A 16,032-nucleotide genomic window follows, 5' to 3' on the forward strand; every position below is an offset into this window, starting at 1 on the left:
GGAGCTGCAATTTGATTTTGTCGCCTTGCAGAAAGTCCTTGTTGATAAAAAAAAATAGGTACTCAATGCGGGAAAAACTTAAATGTATGCGGTTTTCAAATTTTCGTCAAAATATTTCAGATGGCTTACACATTTACGCATTGGATGGTTCTTTCATCGAGCAGGTTCTCGCCTATAAATATCTGGGCTTTTAGATTGACAATAATTTGACGTTTAAACGGATGAGCTAGTTAAAGGAAAATTCCACCCCAAAACGATATGTTGGGATTTGTTTCATTAGTCCAATGTTGACATAGTCCCAAAATGTTTTGCTTGTCAGAAATGACGTTTTCAAGATATGTAACTTTCAAAATACATAAATCATCCCTGTGTGATGCATTTTGCTTCATACAGGGATGAATTCTGTATGTCAATAATGGACTAATGAAACAAATACCAAAAGAGAGTTTTCCTTTTAAGACGCTGAGATTTTAAAGTAGGGTTCTTTTTATAGAAATAGATTCCGCCTCTCCAGAAACAGCAGGAAGCAGATTGTACAGGTAACTCTCCTGCCAGTTCTTGACTATGGTGACACCATTTATCGGAATGCAGCAGCCACTAATCTTAAACCATTTTGATGCCGTCTACCATAGCGCCCTTCGCTTTATCACTGCATCATATATCAAAATGTTGGCTGGTCCTCCTTAAGATCCCGTAGATCACTTCACTACTCCCTTTCTGTTTACAATGCTTTACTACACAAGCTTCTGACCTACCTCCCTTCACTGTTAAAACCCGTTCACAGGGATGGTTAACTCTCGAGGTTCCGCTAGTACGTACCGATTTAGGTAAATCCGCCTTCGGTTTTAATGCCCTCCATTTTTGGAAAAGCCTACCAACTCCATACATATTGACTCTCTGTGGTGCCTCTAGGGCAGTTTAGGACTTTAATGTTGAATGTGTTTAATGAGAATTGCAGGTGTTTTGGATTTTATCATTGTTTTTGTGGTGTGTGAAGCTGTTGTGTTAATTCTGTAATTTGTCATTTACTTTATTATTATTGTAAGAATTTGTTGTATTGTTGTCCTCAGGGCACCATTGTTAATGAGACCCTGGTCTCAATGGGTTCCCCTGAAATAAATAAAAGTTAAATAAAAAATCTCTCTCTCTCTTTGCTTCTCTGTCTCGCTCTCTCTGCTACTTGCCCCTCCTCCTCCTAGAGAGAAAAAATGGCCTTTTCTGTCTGGACCAATGAGAAACTGCGGCCTGAGGGGGGGGGCTCTGTCCCTGGTCTAATTGGAGTGGAAGGGTCTAGTGGGGGCAGGTACACACATTGCTGGGTTAGGGAGTTCTATCATGTGTGAGCCAGATCTGTACTGATGCATGTTGCTGCTCTCTCTCTCTGTCTCTCTCTCTCTCTCTCTCTCTGTCTCTGTGTGTGAGCCTGATATTCATCCTATGATATGGCTGCTCTGCCGGTGAGAACTAAACTGATATTCATCCCATCTTTCCTTTTGGGGACTGATTTCATGATTTTATTTCCTGCATGCTGCTTTTGGTCTTAAAAACAACGCTTATGTTGTGTTGGAAGAAGTGTAGTAATATGTGTAGTCTACCTATCCTTGTGAAGAAGAGCTGTGATTGGTTCATATACACTGGAGCAGCTGTTATCCAGTGGGCTGTGTTTTTCTCTTACCAGTTGGTAGTAAATCCATGCGTGTTGCTTGTTGCTGCTTGACTGTGACATTAGGAAATAGTGTTTTGATGAGGAGGGTGTGGATACAGGTCTATCTATATGTTGGTATGTCTGGGATGTTGTAACAGGTGTGTGCTTGATTAACAGTATCAAGTCCTTCCTGTCCCTTACTGGGCTCCAACCAGGGATCCTCTGCCTCTCAAACAAACGTGACTGCACACTTGACAACGTCTTAGCCAATTGCGCTATAGAAAAGCGAGTGATTTCGATAGCGCGAGTGGAGACATTTACGAATCCAACTCTGTTACGCTGTTTCGTTTCTGTATCGTGATGTTTTTTTCATTGGCTTAAGGTTATACTGGAATAATTCACTCCACCTCCCCGTCTCTCTCTCTCTGTCTCTCTGTCTCTCTCTCTCTCTCTCTCTCTCTCTTTCGCTCTCTCTCTTCTCTCTCTCTCTCTCTCTCTCTCTCTCTCTCTCTCTCTCTCTCTCTCTCTCTCTCTCTCTCTCTCTCTCTCTCCGTCTCTCTCTCTCTCTCCCCGTCTCTCTCTCCCGTCTCTCTCTCTCTCTCTCTCTCTCTCTCTCTCTCTGTCTCTCTCTCTCTCCCCGTCTCTCTCTCTCTCTCTCTCTCTGTCTCTCTGTCTCTCCCCATCTCTCTCTCTCTCTCTCTCTCTCTCTCTCCGTCTCTCTCTCTCTCCGTCTCTCTCTCTCCTCCAGTCTCTGATCGAGGCCCATGACAAGGTTGCAGCTAACTCTCTCTCTCTCTCTCCCCCTCCTCCAGTCTCTGATTGAGGCCCATGACAAGGTGGCAGGTAAATGTTATGAGATGCCGCCCTCGGAGGTGAACAGTAATGCCATGGCAACCGGCCCGCTCATGCCTGCTGATGCCGTCAGGATGATTGGCATCCAGAAGAAGGCTGGCGAACCACTGGTAAGTTAATGTCTGCACCCCAAATGGCAGCCTATTCCCTATATAGTGCACTTATTTTGACAAGGGACCATAGCCAGGCTCCGGTCAAAAGTAGTGCACTATGTAGGGAACAGGGTACCATTTGGGACGTAGTCTCAGACATTACCAATCTAACTGCAAGAGCTGGATGACTGTCCAAAGTTTGTACTTAGCAGTTTAGCTACGTGTAATATTTTAATCCCTTGTCTGATGCATTAACCTCTCCCTCTCTCTCCTCCCCTCTCTTTCTCTCCTCCCCTCTCTTCTCCTCCTTAGGGGGTGACGTTCAGGGTGGAACGAGGGGAGCTGGTGATCGCCAGGATCCTGCACGGCAGTTTGATCGACCGGCAGGGCATGCTGCACGCGGGCGACGTCATCAGGGAGGTGAACGGGCGCGAGGTGGGCAGCGACCCCAAGGAGCTGCTGGAGCTGCTGAGGGACTGCCAGGGGGGCATCACCCTCAAGATCCTTCCCAGCTACCGCGACACTCCAGCACCCCCACAGGTGAGAACAGGGTGGTATTTATTAGTGCACCGTATAAAAAAATGTTTTGCAACAGAAAACAAAAACAAATGTTTCTTATTGGGCAGATTCAGGTAGGATTCAGTTTCAGACCATTTGCTTCCATTCACATCCTAATGACTGCAACACAGGGGTGGCTAACCCTCCTCCTCCTTGGAGTGCAATTGGGAATGTAGACTTTTGCACCAACCCTGCACCAACACAGGTGATTCAGCAGATAAGGAGAGTCAGATGTGTTAAAACAGGGCTGGAGCAAAAGCCTGCATGAACAAGTAGATCTTCAGGAGGAGGGTTTGGTTACCCACTAGGTACTAGGTACAGGTCAGAGGTGCTGTAATAATGATACTGTTAGATGTGAGCACCATGCACCTATCTCCTATTGAAAACCTGTTTCTGCGCCTGGGGCTGTACAGGTGAGAGGGAATATACAGTATACTGTTCAGTTGTCCCTTGGTCGTATTTGATTAGATTTTTGTAAAGTACTTTAGTATTTTTACTTAAGTCGTTTTTTGGGGGTATCTGTACTTTACTATTTATATTTTTGACAACTTTTTTACTTCACTACATTCCTAAAGACAATAATTTACTTTTTACTCCATACATTTTCCTTAGACACCCAAAAGTAGGCCAGGGAAATTGTCAAATTCACCCTCTTATCAAGAGAACATCCCTGGTCATCCCTACTGCCTCTGATCTGGCGGACTCGCTAATCACAAATGCTTCATTTGTAAATGATGTCTGAGTGTTGGAGTGTGTCCCTGGCTATCCGTAAATTTAAATAACAAGAAAATGGTGCCTTAATATAAGGAATTTTTTATACTTCTACTTTTTACTTTTGATACTTAAGTATATTTAAGCAATTACATTTACAGTTGAAGTCGGAAGTTTACATACACTTAGGTTGGAGTTATTAAAACTCGTTTTTCATCCACTCCACAAATTTCTTGTTAACAAACTATAGTTTTGGCAAGTTGGTTAGGACATCTACTTTGTGCATGACACAAGTAATGTTTCCAACAATTGTTTACAGACAGATTATTTCACTTATAATTCACTGTGTCACAATTCCAGTGAGTTGACTGTGCCTTTAAAAAGCTTGGAAAATTCCAGAAAATGACATCATTTGAGTCAGTTGGAGGTGTACCTGTGGATGTATTTCAAGGCCTACCTTCAAACTCAGTGCCTCTTTGCTTGACATCATGGGAAAATCAGAAGAAATCCGCCAAGACCTCAGGAAAAAAATTGTAGACCTCCACAAGTCTGGTTCATCCTTGAGAGCAATTTCCAAACGCCTGAAGGTACCACGTTCATCTGTACAAACAATAGTACGCAAGTATAAACACCATGGGACCACACAGCCGTCATACCGCTCAGGAAGGAGACGCGTTCTGTCTCCTAGAGATTAATGTACTTTGGTGCGAAAAGTGCAAATCAATCCCAGAACAACAGCAAAGGACCTTGTGAAGATGCTGGAGGAAACGGGTACAAAAGTATCTACAGTGAGGGGAAAAAAGTATTTGATCCCCTGCTGATTTTGTACGTTTGCCCACTGACAAAGAAATGATCAGTCTATAATTTTAATGGTAGGTTTATTTGAACAGTGAGAGACAGAAAAACAACAACAAAATCCAGAAAAATGCATGTCAAAAATGTTATAAATTGATTTGCATTTTAATGAGGGAAATAAGTATTTGACCCCCTCTCAATCAGAAAGATTTCTGGCTCCCAGGTGTCTTTTATACAGGTAACGAGCTGAGATTAGGAGCACACTCTTAAAGGGAGCGCTCCTAATCTCAGCTTGTTACCTGTATAAAAGACACCTGTCCACAGAAGCAATCAATCAATCAATCAGATTCCTAACTCTCCACCATTGCCAAGACCAAAGAGCTCTCCAAGGATGTCAGGGACAAGATTGTAGACCTACCCAAGGCTGGAATGGGCTACAAGACCATCGCCAAGCAGCTTGGTGAGAAGGTGACAACAGTTGGTGCGATTATTTGCAAATGGAAGAAACACAAAAGAACTGTCAATCTCCCTCGGCCTGGGGCTCCATGCAAGATCTCACCTCGTGGAGTTGCAATGATCATGAGAACGGTGAGGAATCAGCCCAGAACTACACAGGAGGATCTTGTCAATGATCTCAAGGCAGCTGGGACCATAGTCACCAAGAAAACAATTGGTAACACACTACGCCGTGAAGGACTGAAATCCTGCAGCGCCCACAAGGTCCCCCTGCTCAAGAAAGCACATATACAGGGCCGTCTGAAGTTTGCCAATGAACATCTGAATAATTCAGAGGAGAACTAGGTGAAAGTGTTGTGGTCAGATGAGACCAAAATCGAGCTCTTTGGCATCAACTCAACTCGACGTGTTTGGAGGAGGAGGAATGCTGCCTATGACCTCAAGAACACCATCCCCACCGTCAAACATGGAAGTGGAAACATTATGCTTTGGGGGTGTTTTTCTGCTAAGGCATCAAAGGGACGATGGACGGGGCCATGTACTGTCAAATCTTGGGTGAGAACCTCCTTCCCTCAGCCAGGGTTTTGCCACCAAGTACTAAGTCATGTTTTGCAGAGGGGTCAAATACTTATTTCCCTCATTAAAATGCAAATCAATTTATAACATTTTTGACATGCGTTTTTCTGGATTTTTCTGTTGTTAGTCTGTCTCTCACTGTTCAAATAAACCTACCATTAAAATTATAGACTGATCATGTCTTTGTCAGTGGGCAAATGTACAAAATCAGCAGGGGATCAAATACTTATTTCCCTCACTGTATATCCACAGTAAAACGAGTCCTATATCGACATAACCTGAAAGGCCACTCAGCAAGGAAGTAGCCACTGCTCCAAAACTGCCATAAAAAAGCCAGACTACGGTTTGCAACTGCACATGGGGACAAAGATTGTACTTTTTGGAGAAATGTCCTCTGGTCTGTTGAAACAAAAATATAACTGTTTGGCCATAATTACCATCGTTATGTTTGGAAGAAAAAGGGGGTTGCTCGCAAGCCGAAGAACACCATCCCAACCGTGAAGCACGGGGGTGGCAGCATCATGCTCTGGGGGTGCTTTGCTGCAGGAGGGACTGGTGCACTTCACAAAATAGATGGCATCATGAGGAAGGAAAATTATGTGGATATATTGAAGCAACATCTCAAGACATCAGTCAGGAAGTTAAAGCTTGGTCGCAAATGGGTCTTCCAAATGGACAATGACCCCAAGCATACTTCCAAAGTTGTGGCAAAATGGCTTAAGGACAACAAAGTCAAGGTATTGGAGTGGCCATCACAAAGCCCTGATCTCAATCCTATAGAAAGTGTGGGCAGAACTGAAAAGGCGTGTGCGAGTAAGGAGGCCTACAAACCTGACTCAGTTACACCAGCTCTGTCAGGAGGAATGGGCCAAAATTCACCCAACTTATTGTGGGAAGCTTGTGGAAGGCTACCCAAAATGTTTGACCCAAGTTAAACAATTTAAAGGCGAGGCAACCAAATACTAATTGAGTGTATGTAAACTTCTGACCCACTGGGAATGTAATGAAAGAAATAAAAGCTGAAATAAATCATTCTCTCTATTATTATTCTGACATTTCACATTCTTAAAATAAAGTGGTGACCCTAACTGACCTAAAACAGGGAAGTTTTACTAGGATTAAATGTCAGGAATTGTGAAAAACTGAATTTAAATGTATTTGGCTAAGGTGTATGTAAAATTCCGACTTCAACTGTACTTTTGATACATAATTATATTTAAAACCCAATACTTTTAGACTTTTATTCAAGTAGTATTTTACTGGGTGACTTTCAGTTTTACTTGAGTCATTTTCTATTAAGGTATCTTTGCTTTTACTTCAGTATGACAATTGGGTACTTTTTCCATCGCTGTGCTTTGTACCTGTCAGGGTGGTTGAGGGTGAGACAGGGTTGACCTGGTGCTAACCCAGAATGACAGGGCACGGGACTAGAACTGTTACCCTGCCTGCCTGGGACACACACAGGCCCTATTAATAACACTTCATGGGCTAACTGGGGCACTGAGAGGAGGAGGAGGAGGAAGAGAGGAGAAGGGAGCGAGGGAGGGAGAGAGAGGAGGGAGCGAGAGAGGAGGAAGGAGGGAGCGAGAGAGAGGAGGAGGGAGAAAGAGAGGGCGAGGAGGAGAGAGGGAGGGAGTGGAGAGGTGGAAACTGAGCTGCACTTCCTAACCTCCTGCCAAATGTATGACCATATTAGAGACACATTCTTCCCTCAGATTACAGAGATCCACAAAGAATTCGAAAAACAAAGCTAATTTTGATCAACTTCCATATCTACTTGGTGAAATACGACAGTGTGCCATCACAGCAGCAAGATTTGTGACCTGTTGCCACAAGAAAAGGGCAACCAGTGAAGAACAAACACCATTGTAAATACAACCCATATTTATGTTTATTTTCCCATTTGTACTTTAACTATTTGCACATTGTTACAACACTGTATATAGACATAATATGACATTTGAAATGTCTTTATTCTTTTGGAACTTCTGAGTGTAATGTTTACTGTTAATATTTATTGTTTATTTCACTTTTGTTTACTATCTACTTCACTTGCTTTGGCAATGTTAACATACATTTCCCATGCCAATAAAGCCCTTAAATTGAATTGAAATAGAATTGAGAAAGAGAGAGGAAGGGAGAGGGAGAGAGGAGGAGGAGGAGGGAGAGGGAGAGGGGAGGGAGGAGGGAGAGGAAGAGGGAGAGAGGGAAAAAAAAAATCTGGGGAGGAGGAGAGGAAACTAAAGCCTGCCTTACTGTATACACATACACACCACCCAGAGCACGCAATGCTGTGAGGCATTATGTAAGGCAGGGCTCTCCAACCCTGTTCCTGGAGAGATACTCTCCTGTAGATTTTCACTCCAACCCTGTTCCTGGAGAGATACTTTCCTGTAGGTTCACTCCAGCCCTGTTCCTGGAGAGATTCTCTCCTATAGGTTCACTCCAACCCTGTTCCTGGAGAGATACTCTCCTGTAGATTTTCACTCCAACCCTGTTCCAGGAGAGATACTCTCCTGTAGGTTCACTCCAACCCTGTTCCTGGAGAGATACTCTCCTGTAGGTTTTCACTCCAACCCTGTTCCTGGAGAGATACTCTCCTGTAGGTTCACTCCAACCCTGTTCCTGGAGAGATACTCTCCTGTAGATTTGCACTCCAACCCTGTTCCCGGAGAGATACTTTCCTGTAGGTTCACTCCAACCCTGTTCCTGGAGAGATACTCTCCTGTAGGTTCACTCCAACCCTGTTCCTGGAGAGATACTCTCCTGTAGATTTGCACTCCAACCCTGTTCCTGGAGAGATACTTTCCTGTAGGTTCACTCCAGCCCTGTTCCTGGAGAGATACTCTCCTGTAGATTTTCACTCCAACCCTGTTCCTGGAGAGATACTTTCCTGTAGGTTCACTCCAACCCTGTTCCTGGAGAGATTCTCTCCTGTAGGTTTTCACTCCAACCCTGTTCCTGGAGAGATACTCTCCTGTAGATTTTCACTCCAACCCTGTTCCCGGAGAGATACTTTCCTGTAGGTTCACTCCAACCCTGTTCCTGGAGAGATACTCTCCTGTAGATTTTCACTCCAACCCTGTTCCCGGAGAGATACTTTCCTGTAGGTTCACTCCAACCCTGTTCCTGGAGAGGTACTCTCCTGTAGATTTTCACTCCAACCCTGTTCCCGGAGAGATACTTTCCTGTAGGTTCACTCCAACCCTGTTCCTGGAGAGATACTTTCCTGTAGATTTTCACTCCAACCCTAATCTAGCGCACCTGATTCTAATAATTAGCTGGTTGATAAGCTGAATCAGGTTAGTAACACCTGGGTTGGAGTGAACCTACAGGAGGGTATCTCTCCAGGAACAGGGTTGGAGAGCCCTGATGTAGGGTTATGTCAAGAAGGCAGTGGTCTTTGGCTGGGGGCAGAATGTGACCAATGATGTTTGTTTCTCTCTGGATTCTCACAGTTCAGACTGTAGAACGTTGGGCTGTTGGGGATTGACAATCTGAAGATGATGTCATTGTTGTTAAACACCCCTCCTATTTCCTTTTTCTACCTGAAGTTGTAACTATGGTAACACAGACATTGTCCTCCTGTTCTCCAGGTGCATCTGAAACCCCACTTTAACTACAGCCCAGCCACAGACAACCTGATCCCCTGTAAGGAGGCTGGCCTGGCCTTCTCTAAAGGAGATGTATTGCACATTGTCAACAGAGAGGACCCTAACTGGTGGCAGGTAGGTACTGCTGACAACAGAACAGCCCTTAGCCGTGTGTTATTCCCCATAATCCACAGGTCTCATGCCTTATTGCTTAAATTAGAAGCATGGTTGCATGACTTTCCCACATCCACCCCTAGGCACTTGATCTGAAACAACTGGATGGATAGATGCAGTGTAAGCAATATGGTAATAGCTCCATACTCCATCTTGCCTTCTGATTGGCTAGGTGGAACTTTTAATCATATTGCTTCCAACTGTCCTAACCCGGCCCTGAGCACCCCTAATGGGATAGGGACTAGTATACCATTTGTGACTTTTAATCAAAAATGAACTGATCCTCGAGTAGAGCAAGAGAAACAGGAAGTAGCACGTCTCTGACCTCACATCCTGTCCCTCAGGCAGTCAACATTGTGGGAGGAGCCACAGGACTGATCCCCAGTCAGTTCTTAGAGGAGAAGAGGAAAGCCTTTGTGAGGAGAGAATGGAATGGATCAGGTACACTTCTGACTTGGGGAGTTTGAAAAGTGCTTAAAATGTGTTGTTGTTGTTATTATTATTATTATTATTATTATTATTATTATTATTATTATTATTATTAGGTAGTTAGACTTCTGTACACCGTCCTATATAACTCAGAATACTGCCTGGTTCAACTAAGGTCAAATAGAATTGTAACACACATCTCTATACTCAACAAAGTAATGACATCTACCCCAAAATCATGTATTCTTCCCACCTGTTTGTGTCCTCGACTGTGTCCCAAATGGCCCCCTTTAACCTACTTTTGAAAGTAGGGTACTATATAGGGAATAAGGTACTATATACACACAGCCTCCATACCCATGACAGTTTATTTCTCAAAGGAGCACATTTTGGCAGCAAACTGCCATGAAAGTATAGGCTAAGTCCACACTCCAATAAATAAACCCACCCCCCCTCCCGACTACTTCCCTTCTACTTCCCCTCTACTTGTGTCCTAAACTCAGACATACTAAGGAAATATGTTTACTCTGGTGCCCTCCTGTGGTTCAGTGAGCTTGAATGTGTTTTGTTCCTCCCAGGCGTTCTCTGTGGGACACTAACAGGGAAGAAGAAGAAGAAGAAGATGATGTACATGATGTCCAAGAATGCAGGTGTGTTCCGCAGCCATTAGACCCCTCTGATCCTGATCTAAAGGGCTTCAGGTCACCTTGTGGGCGTTGTGTTATACTGATAACATTAGCTACAACTATAGGTTGTTATCAGTAACATCATATTGTTGGCCAGAGCCATCTCCTAATTGCATATCAAAGCAAAGAACAGCTAGATTACACCTCTATCTCTCATTATTGGCCACCATTAATTTGATATTTCAGTGATATTTCAGTGTACTATAGCGTAACCGATAGGTATGTGTGGAGTAGGTTCATTTTCCATACATTGTTGGCTCTAGACTGAGTGTACAAAACATTAGGAACACCTGCTCTTTCCATGACGTAGACTGACCAGGTGAAAGCTATTATCACTTATTGATGTCACTTGTTAAATCCACTTCAATCAGTGTGGATGGGGGAAGCGACTCAATAGTTGGAAGGTGTTCTTAATGTTTTGTACACTCAGTGTATATCACTATAATATAGATGACTGTATATTATACAGAACAAAAATATAAACGCAACATGTTGGGTCCAAAAAAGCTTATTCTCTCAAATGTTGTTTGAAAATTAGTTTACATCCCTTTTTGTGAGCATTTCTCCTTCACCAAGATAATCCATCCACCTGACAGGTGTGGCATATCAAGAAGCTGATTAAACAGCATGATGATTACACAGGTGCACCTTGTGCTGGGGACAATAAAAGGCCACTCTAAAATGTGCAGTTTTGTCACAACACAATGCCACAGATGTCTCCAGTTTTGTGGGAGGGTGCAGTTGGCATGCTGACTGCAGGGCTGTCCACCAGAGCTGTTGCCAGAGAATTGAATTATCATTTCTCTACCATAAGCCGCCTCCAACATTGTTTTAGAGAATTTGGCAGGACGGCCAACCGGCCTCACAACCGCCAGCCCAGGACCTCCACATCCGGCTTCTTGACCTGCGGGATCGTCTGAGACCAGCCACCCAGACAGCTGATGAAACTGAGGACTATTTCTGTCTGTAATAAAGCTCTTTTGTGGGGAAAAACTCATTCTGATTAGCTGGGCCTGGCTCCCAAGTGGGTGGGCCTATGCCCTCCCAGGCCCACCCATGGCTGCGCCCCTGCCCAGTCATGTGAAATCCATAGATTAGGGCCAAATGAATTTATTTCAATTTACTGATTTCCTTATATTAACTGTAACTCAGTAAAATCGTTGAAATTGTTGCATGTTGTGTTTTATATTTTTGTTCAGTAGTTATGTGTTAGTATTATTACTGAGCAAACTAAGCTGATGGTGGTAGCGTGTCTGTTGTCGTGACGACCAGAGTTTGACCGCCACGAGCTGCAGATCTACGAAGAGGTGGCCAAGATGCCTCCATTCCAGAGGAAGACCCTGGTTCTGATTGGTGCTCAGGGAGTGGGCCGGCGCAGCCTGAAGAACAGACTGATCATCATCAACCCTCTGCTCTATGGAACCACCGTCCCCTGTGAGTCCCAGTCCCCCCGGTGTGTGTGTGTGTGTGTGTGTGTGTGTGTGTGTGTGTGTGTGTGTGTGTGTGTGTGTGTGTGTGTGTGTGTGTGTGTGTGTGTGTGTGTGTGTGTATATCAGAAGGGTACAGCAGAAGACAAACTTCAGTCTCCTATGGATTAATATGGTATTCTTCCTCACCCTCCCTCACCCCTCTTCCTCTCCTGCTTACCTCCCTCCCTCCCTCCCTCCCTCCCTCCCTCCAGTCACGTCTCGGCCTGCTCGGGAGGAGGAGAGGGACGGACAGTCGTACTGCTTTGTGTCTCGGTCCCAGATGGAGGCAGACATTAAGGCCAGTCGCTACCTGGAGCATGGAGAGTATGATGGAAACCTCTACGGAACCAAGATGAACTCCATCCACGAGGTGGTGGACGCAGGACGCACCTGCATACTGGACGTTAACCCACAGGTAGGTCTGACAGACACCCACATTTCACACAGTCATGACTTTTTCATTTTAAAGGCCCAGTGCAGTCAAAAATGTGATTTTTCCTGTGTTTTTTTATATATATATATATATATATATATCTGCACTGAGGTTGGAATAATACTGATATATTGTGAAAATGATGATCATGCCCTTTTAGAGTAAGAGCTGTTTGAATAGACCACCTGAAATATCAGCCTCTTTTGGTGGGATGGACAATTAGTTCATAGACCAATAAGAAAGAGAGTTCCAAACCTCTCAGCTAGTTTTCAGTTTTCCCCTCCCCAATCAGACCACTCCCAGACAGTCCTAGCTAAATTCTTGCTTGAGAAATTGCTTTTGCTAAGAACCTATTTCTGGTATTTTTATTGAAAATAATCACAGTAAGGTACTTTAATTGTTACCCAGAAATGATTTGATATTGAGATAAAAACGGCTGCATTGGGTCATTAAGCAAAACTTGAATAAGCATGTTACGTTAGTGTCTGTGTGATTACTTGATGGGTTGTGTGTCGTCAGGCGCTGAAGCAGCTGAAGACAGCAGAGTTCATGCCGTTTGTGGTGTTTATCGCTGCTCCTGAACTGGACATTCTAAGAGCTATGCACAAAGCTGTGGTGGACGCTGGACTCACCACCAAACTGCTCACGGTCAGTCTCTCCTCTCCTCCCCTCTCATAGAAAAGCTATTCCTTTCTGTATCACTGATGGAAACTCTCTCTCTCTCTCTCTCTCTCTCTCTCTCTCTCTCTCTCTCTCCCCTTCCCCGTCTCTCTCTCTCTCTCCCCTTCCCCGTCTCCCCCCCTCTCTCTCTCTCTCTCTCTCTCCCCTTCCCCGTCTCCCTCTCTCTCTCTCTCTCTCTCTCTCTCCCCTTCCCCGTCTCCCTCTCTCTCTCTCTCTCTCTCTCTCTCCCCTTCCCCGTCTCCCTCTCTCTCTCTCTCTCTCTCTCCCCTTCCCCGTCTCTCTCTCTCTCTCTCTCTCCCCTTCCCCGTCTCTCTCTCTCTCTCTCTCTCTCTCTCTCTCTCTCTCTCTCTCTCTCTCTCCCCTTCCCCGTCTCCCTCTCTCTCTCTCTCTCTTTCTCTCTCCCCTTCCCCGTCTCCCTCTCTCTCTCTCTCTCTTTCTCTCTCCCCTTCCCCGTCTCCCTCTCTCTCTCTCTCTCTCTCTCTCTCTCTCTCTCTCTCTCCCCTTCCCCGTCTCTCTCTCTCTCTCTCTCTCCCCTTCCCCGTCTCTCTCTCTCTCTCTTTCCCCTTCCCCGTCTCCCTCTCCCTCTCTATTTTTCTCTCTCCCCTTCCCCGTCTCCCTCTCTCTCTCTCTCTCTTTCCCCTTCCCCGTCTCCCTCTCTCTCTCTCTCTCTCTCAGGAGATGGATCTGAAGAAAACCGTGGATGAGAGCGCCAGGATCCGCCGGGCCTACAGCCACTACTTTGATCTGACCATCGTCAACGACAACCTGGACAAGGCCTTTGAGCAGCTGCAGGTGGCCGTGGAGCAGCTGTGTTCTGAGCCCCAGTGGGTCCCTGTCAGCTGGGTGTACTGAGAGACTCCTGTCCTGTCCCCACCTGCTGCCCTGCCTGGTTAGGCTGCTCCCTACTGGGCTGGAGGACACACCGCGCGCTGCTGGGCCCAGGAGCACACGGAGACTAGGAAGAGGTTGTCCCTAACCACCACGGTTGGGGTCAATTCCATTTCAATTCAGTTAATTCAGGAAGTAGACTGAAACTACAATTCCACATTTTTCCCATTTAGGAAAAGTGTAATTTCAGTGAACTTCCTCAATTGACTGAATTGAAGTGGAATTGACCCCTACAGGTATGTGAGAGCTGAGGACACATTGAGACTTATTATGTTTGTATGGGACTTTACCATGCATCCCCAGTGGAGCCTCACCTAGCCTCACCAGGCTCAGTCTGCTCTGCACCACAGGCCCCTCTGTACACTATGCAACTCTGGTTACGTCCCAAATGGCACCCTATTCCCTATGTAGTGCACTACTTTTGACCAGCACTACATAGGGAGTAGGGAACCATTTGGGACGGAGCCAATGTTCACAATACACAAGAAGTGTACTTATTTATTGACCGTCGTTTTGTAACTTTTAACTGACTACCTTTCTGTTCATATGGATTTGGAAAGAGAAATGAAATCATGGAGTTGAGGATGTTTAAAAAAATATTGAATGTTTTATTTTGTCACTGTTGGTTGCTCTCAACAACTACTATATTTATCATAACTCTTAGACCAATAATACAAGAGTATTTATTCTGAAAGGAGGGCAAGGAGGGCTTGCTTTGTGACAATGAGGATACCTCAGTGTGTTAGACCTCTTCTCAGTTTACACTGCATACAGTATCTCCTGGGCTGTGTCTCAAATAGTATCCTATTCCTTGTATAGTGCACTACTTTGACCAGAGCCCTATCAGCCCTGGTCAAAAGTAGTGCATATAGAGAACAGGGTGCCATTTGGGACACACACCTGGTCTCACTTCACCTTTGACCCCTCTGTGTAGAATAACAGCCATTTTGTCTCTTTAAGGCAGACTAAGGGCTGAGAGAGAAATAGTCGTCATTTCACACCACATCTGTGATATAAAGGTCTCTGTTGCTGTTTCTGGGATGAGACAATAATGTAGACTAATACTCCGTTTCCTTGTTACGTCGCTTTTCTGTGTTACAAGATTGTGAATTGTTTCATTCAAGGTAGACTCAGCGAGATGACGTTGCGTGCACAAAGTTAACACGTAATTGATCAATTTACGCAACAACTTGAAGCGCGAGGCTAAACTACTCCTCTGTTTTGGTCCCGTATCTACCACGGTGTAGCAGCGTGAAGCGCACCCGTGCACATGCGTAGATACACTGTGAGAGCGTAGTCTTGCATCTCGCTCATCTCAATATCTGCGGTGCTGTTCGTTGCAACGCCATCTTACCTTTTAATTCCATTCTATTGTCAGCGGACGGTCTACCAGTTGGGTCAGTACTCTGTCAGTAAATGTCTGACTGTTGGCCCAGTCTGTATGGTGCTCTGTTTTATGTTGGAATGGGAAATACTATTTCCAGGATACTCATCTGGACTCTTAACAGGGTACTGCATCTCAGAGAACCATCCCTTTCTGATGTGATATTACTGAAACTTAACTGTTTTTAACTAATTGCCATATCTACTTAAAAGTTATAGATTTTACAATTTCAACAGAGCAAAACATTGTATTTTCAGATGTCAAATAAATTAACTGGTGTTTATGTTGTTGTTTTTTTATGACTTGTGTAATACTTTCATCATAGAAACATTTGACTTAATTTGTTTCACAAGTGTAACATTTATTTTTCAAAGACAGCATATTTCAAAGGTAGAAATGTCTCCCATGTTAATCAATAGAAACAACCATTTGGCTTAGTTCATTAAATACCAGTAGTTACAGTGCCTTCAGGAAGTATTCACACCCCTTGACTTTTTCCACATTTTGTTGTTAAAGCCTGATTTTTATTTATTTATTACATTTAGATTTTTTTTGTCAGTGGCCTACACACAATACCCCATAATGTCAAAGTGGAATTCTGTTTTTTGAC

The 16,032-nt window shown here is 44.4% G+C and overlaps 1 protein-coding gene across 1 annotated transcript in view; it reads left to right on the top strand.

Moving 5' to 3' along the window:
- The window catches only part of pals2a (protein associated with LIN7 2, MAGUK p55 family member a), a 37,301-nt gene extending 21,583 nt beyond the window's left edge, over positions 1–15,718 (top strand). Inside the window, exons 5-13 of the mRNA XM_084174642.1 lie at positions 2,458–2,607; positions 2,902–3,129; positions 9,282–9,413; positions 9,797–9,893; positions 10,460–10,531; positions 11,840–12,001; positions 12,249–12,451; positions 12,989–13,117; positions 13,826–15,718. Coding sequence (XP_084030768.1) covers positions 2,458–2,607; positions 2,902–3,129; positions 9,282–9,413; positions 9,797–9,893; positions 10,460–10,531; positions 11,840–12,001; positions 12,249–12,451; positions 12,989–13,117; positions 13,826–14,002 — 1,350 coding nt within the window. The 3' untranslated portion in view covers positions 14,003–15,718. The remainder of the gene's footprint in view (positions 1–2,457; positions 2,608–2,901; positions 3,130–9,281; positions 9,414–9,796; positions 9,894–10,459; positions 10,532–11,839; positions 12,002–12,248; positions 12,452–12,988; positions 13,118–13,825) is intronic.
- Positions 15,719–16,032: the final 314 nt, after the last annotated feature.

This window comes from Coregonus lavaretus, assembly GCF_964263955.1.
Source record: "Coregonus lavaretus genome assembly, chromosome: 13".
Classification (NCBI taxonomy): Eukaryota; Metazoa; Chordata; class Actinopteri; order Salmoniformes; family Salmonidae; genus Coregonus; species Coregonus lavaretus.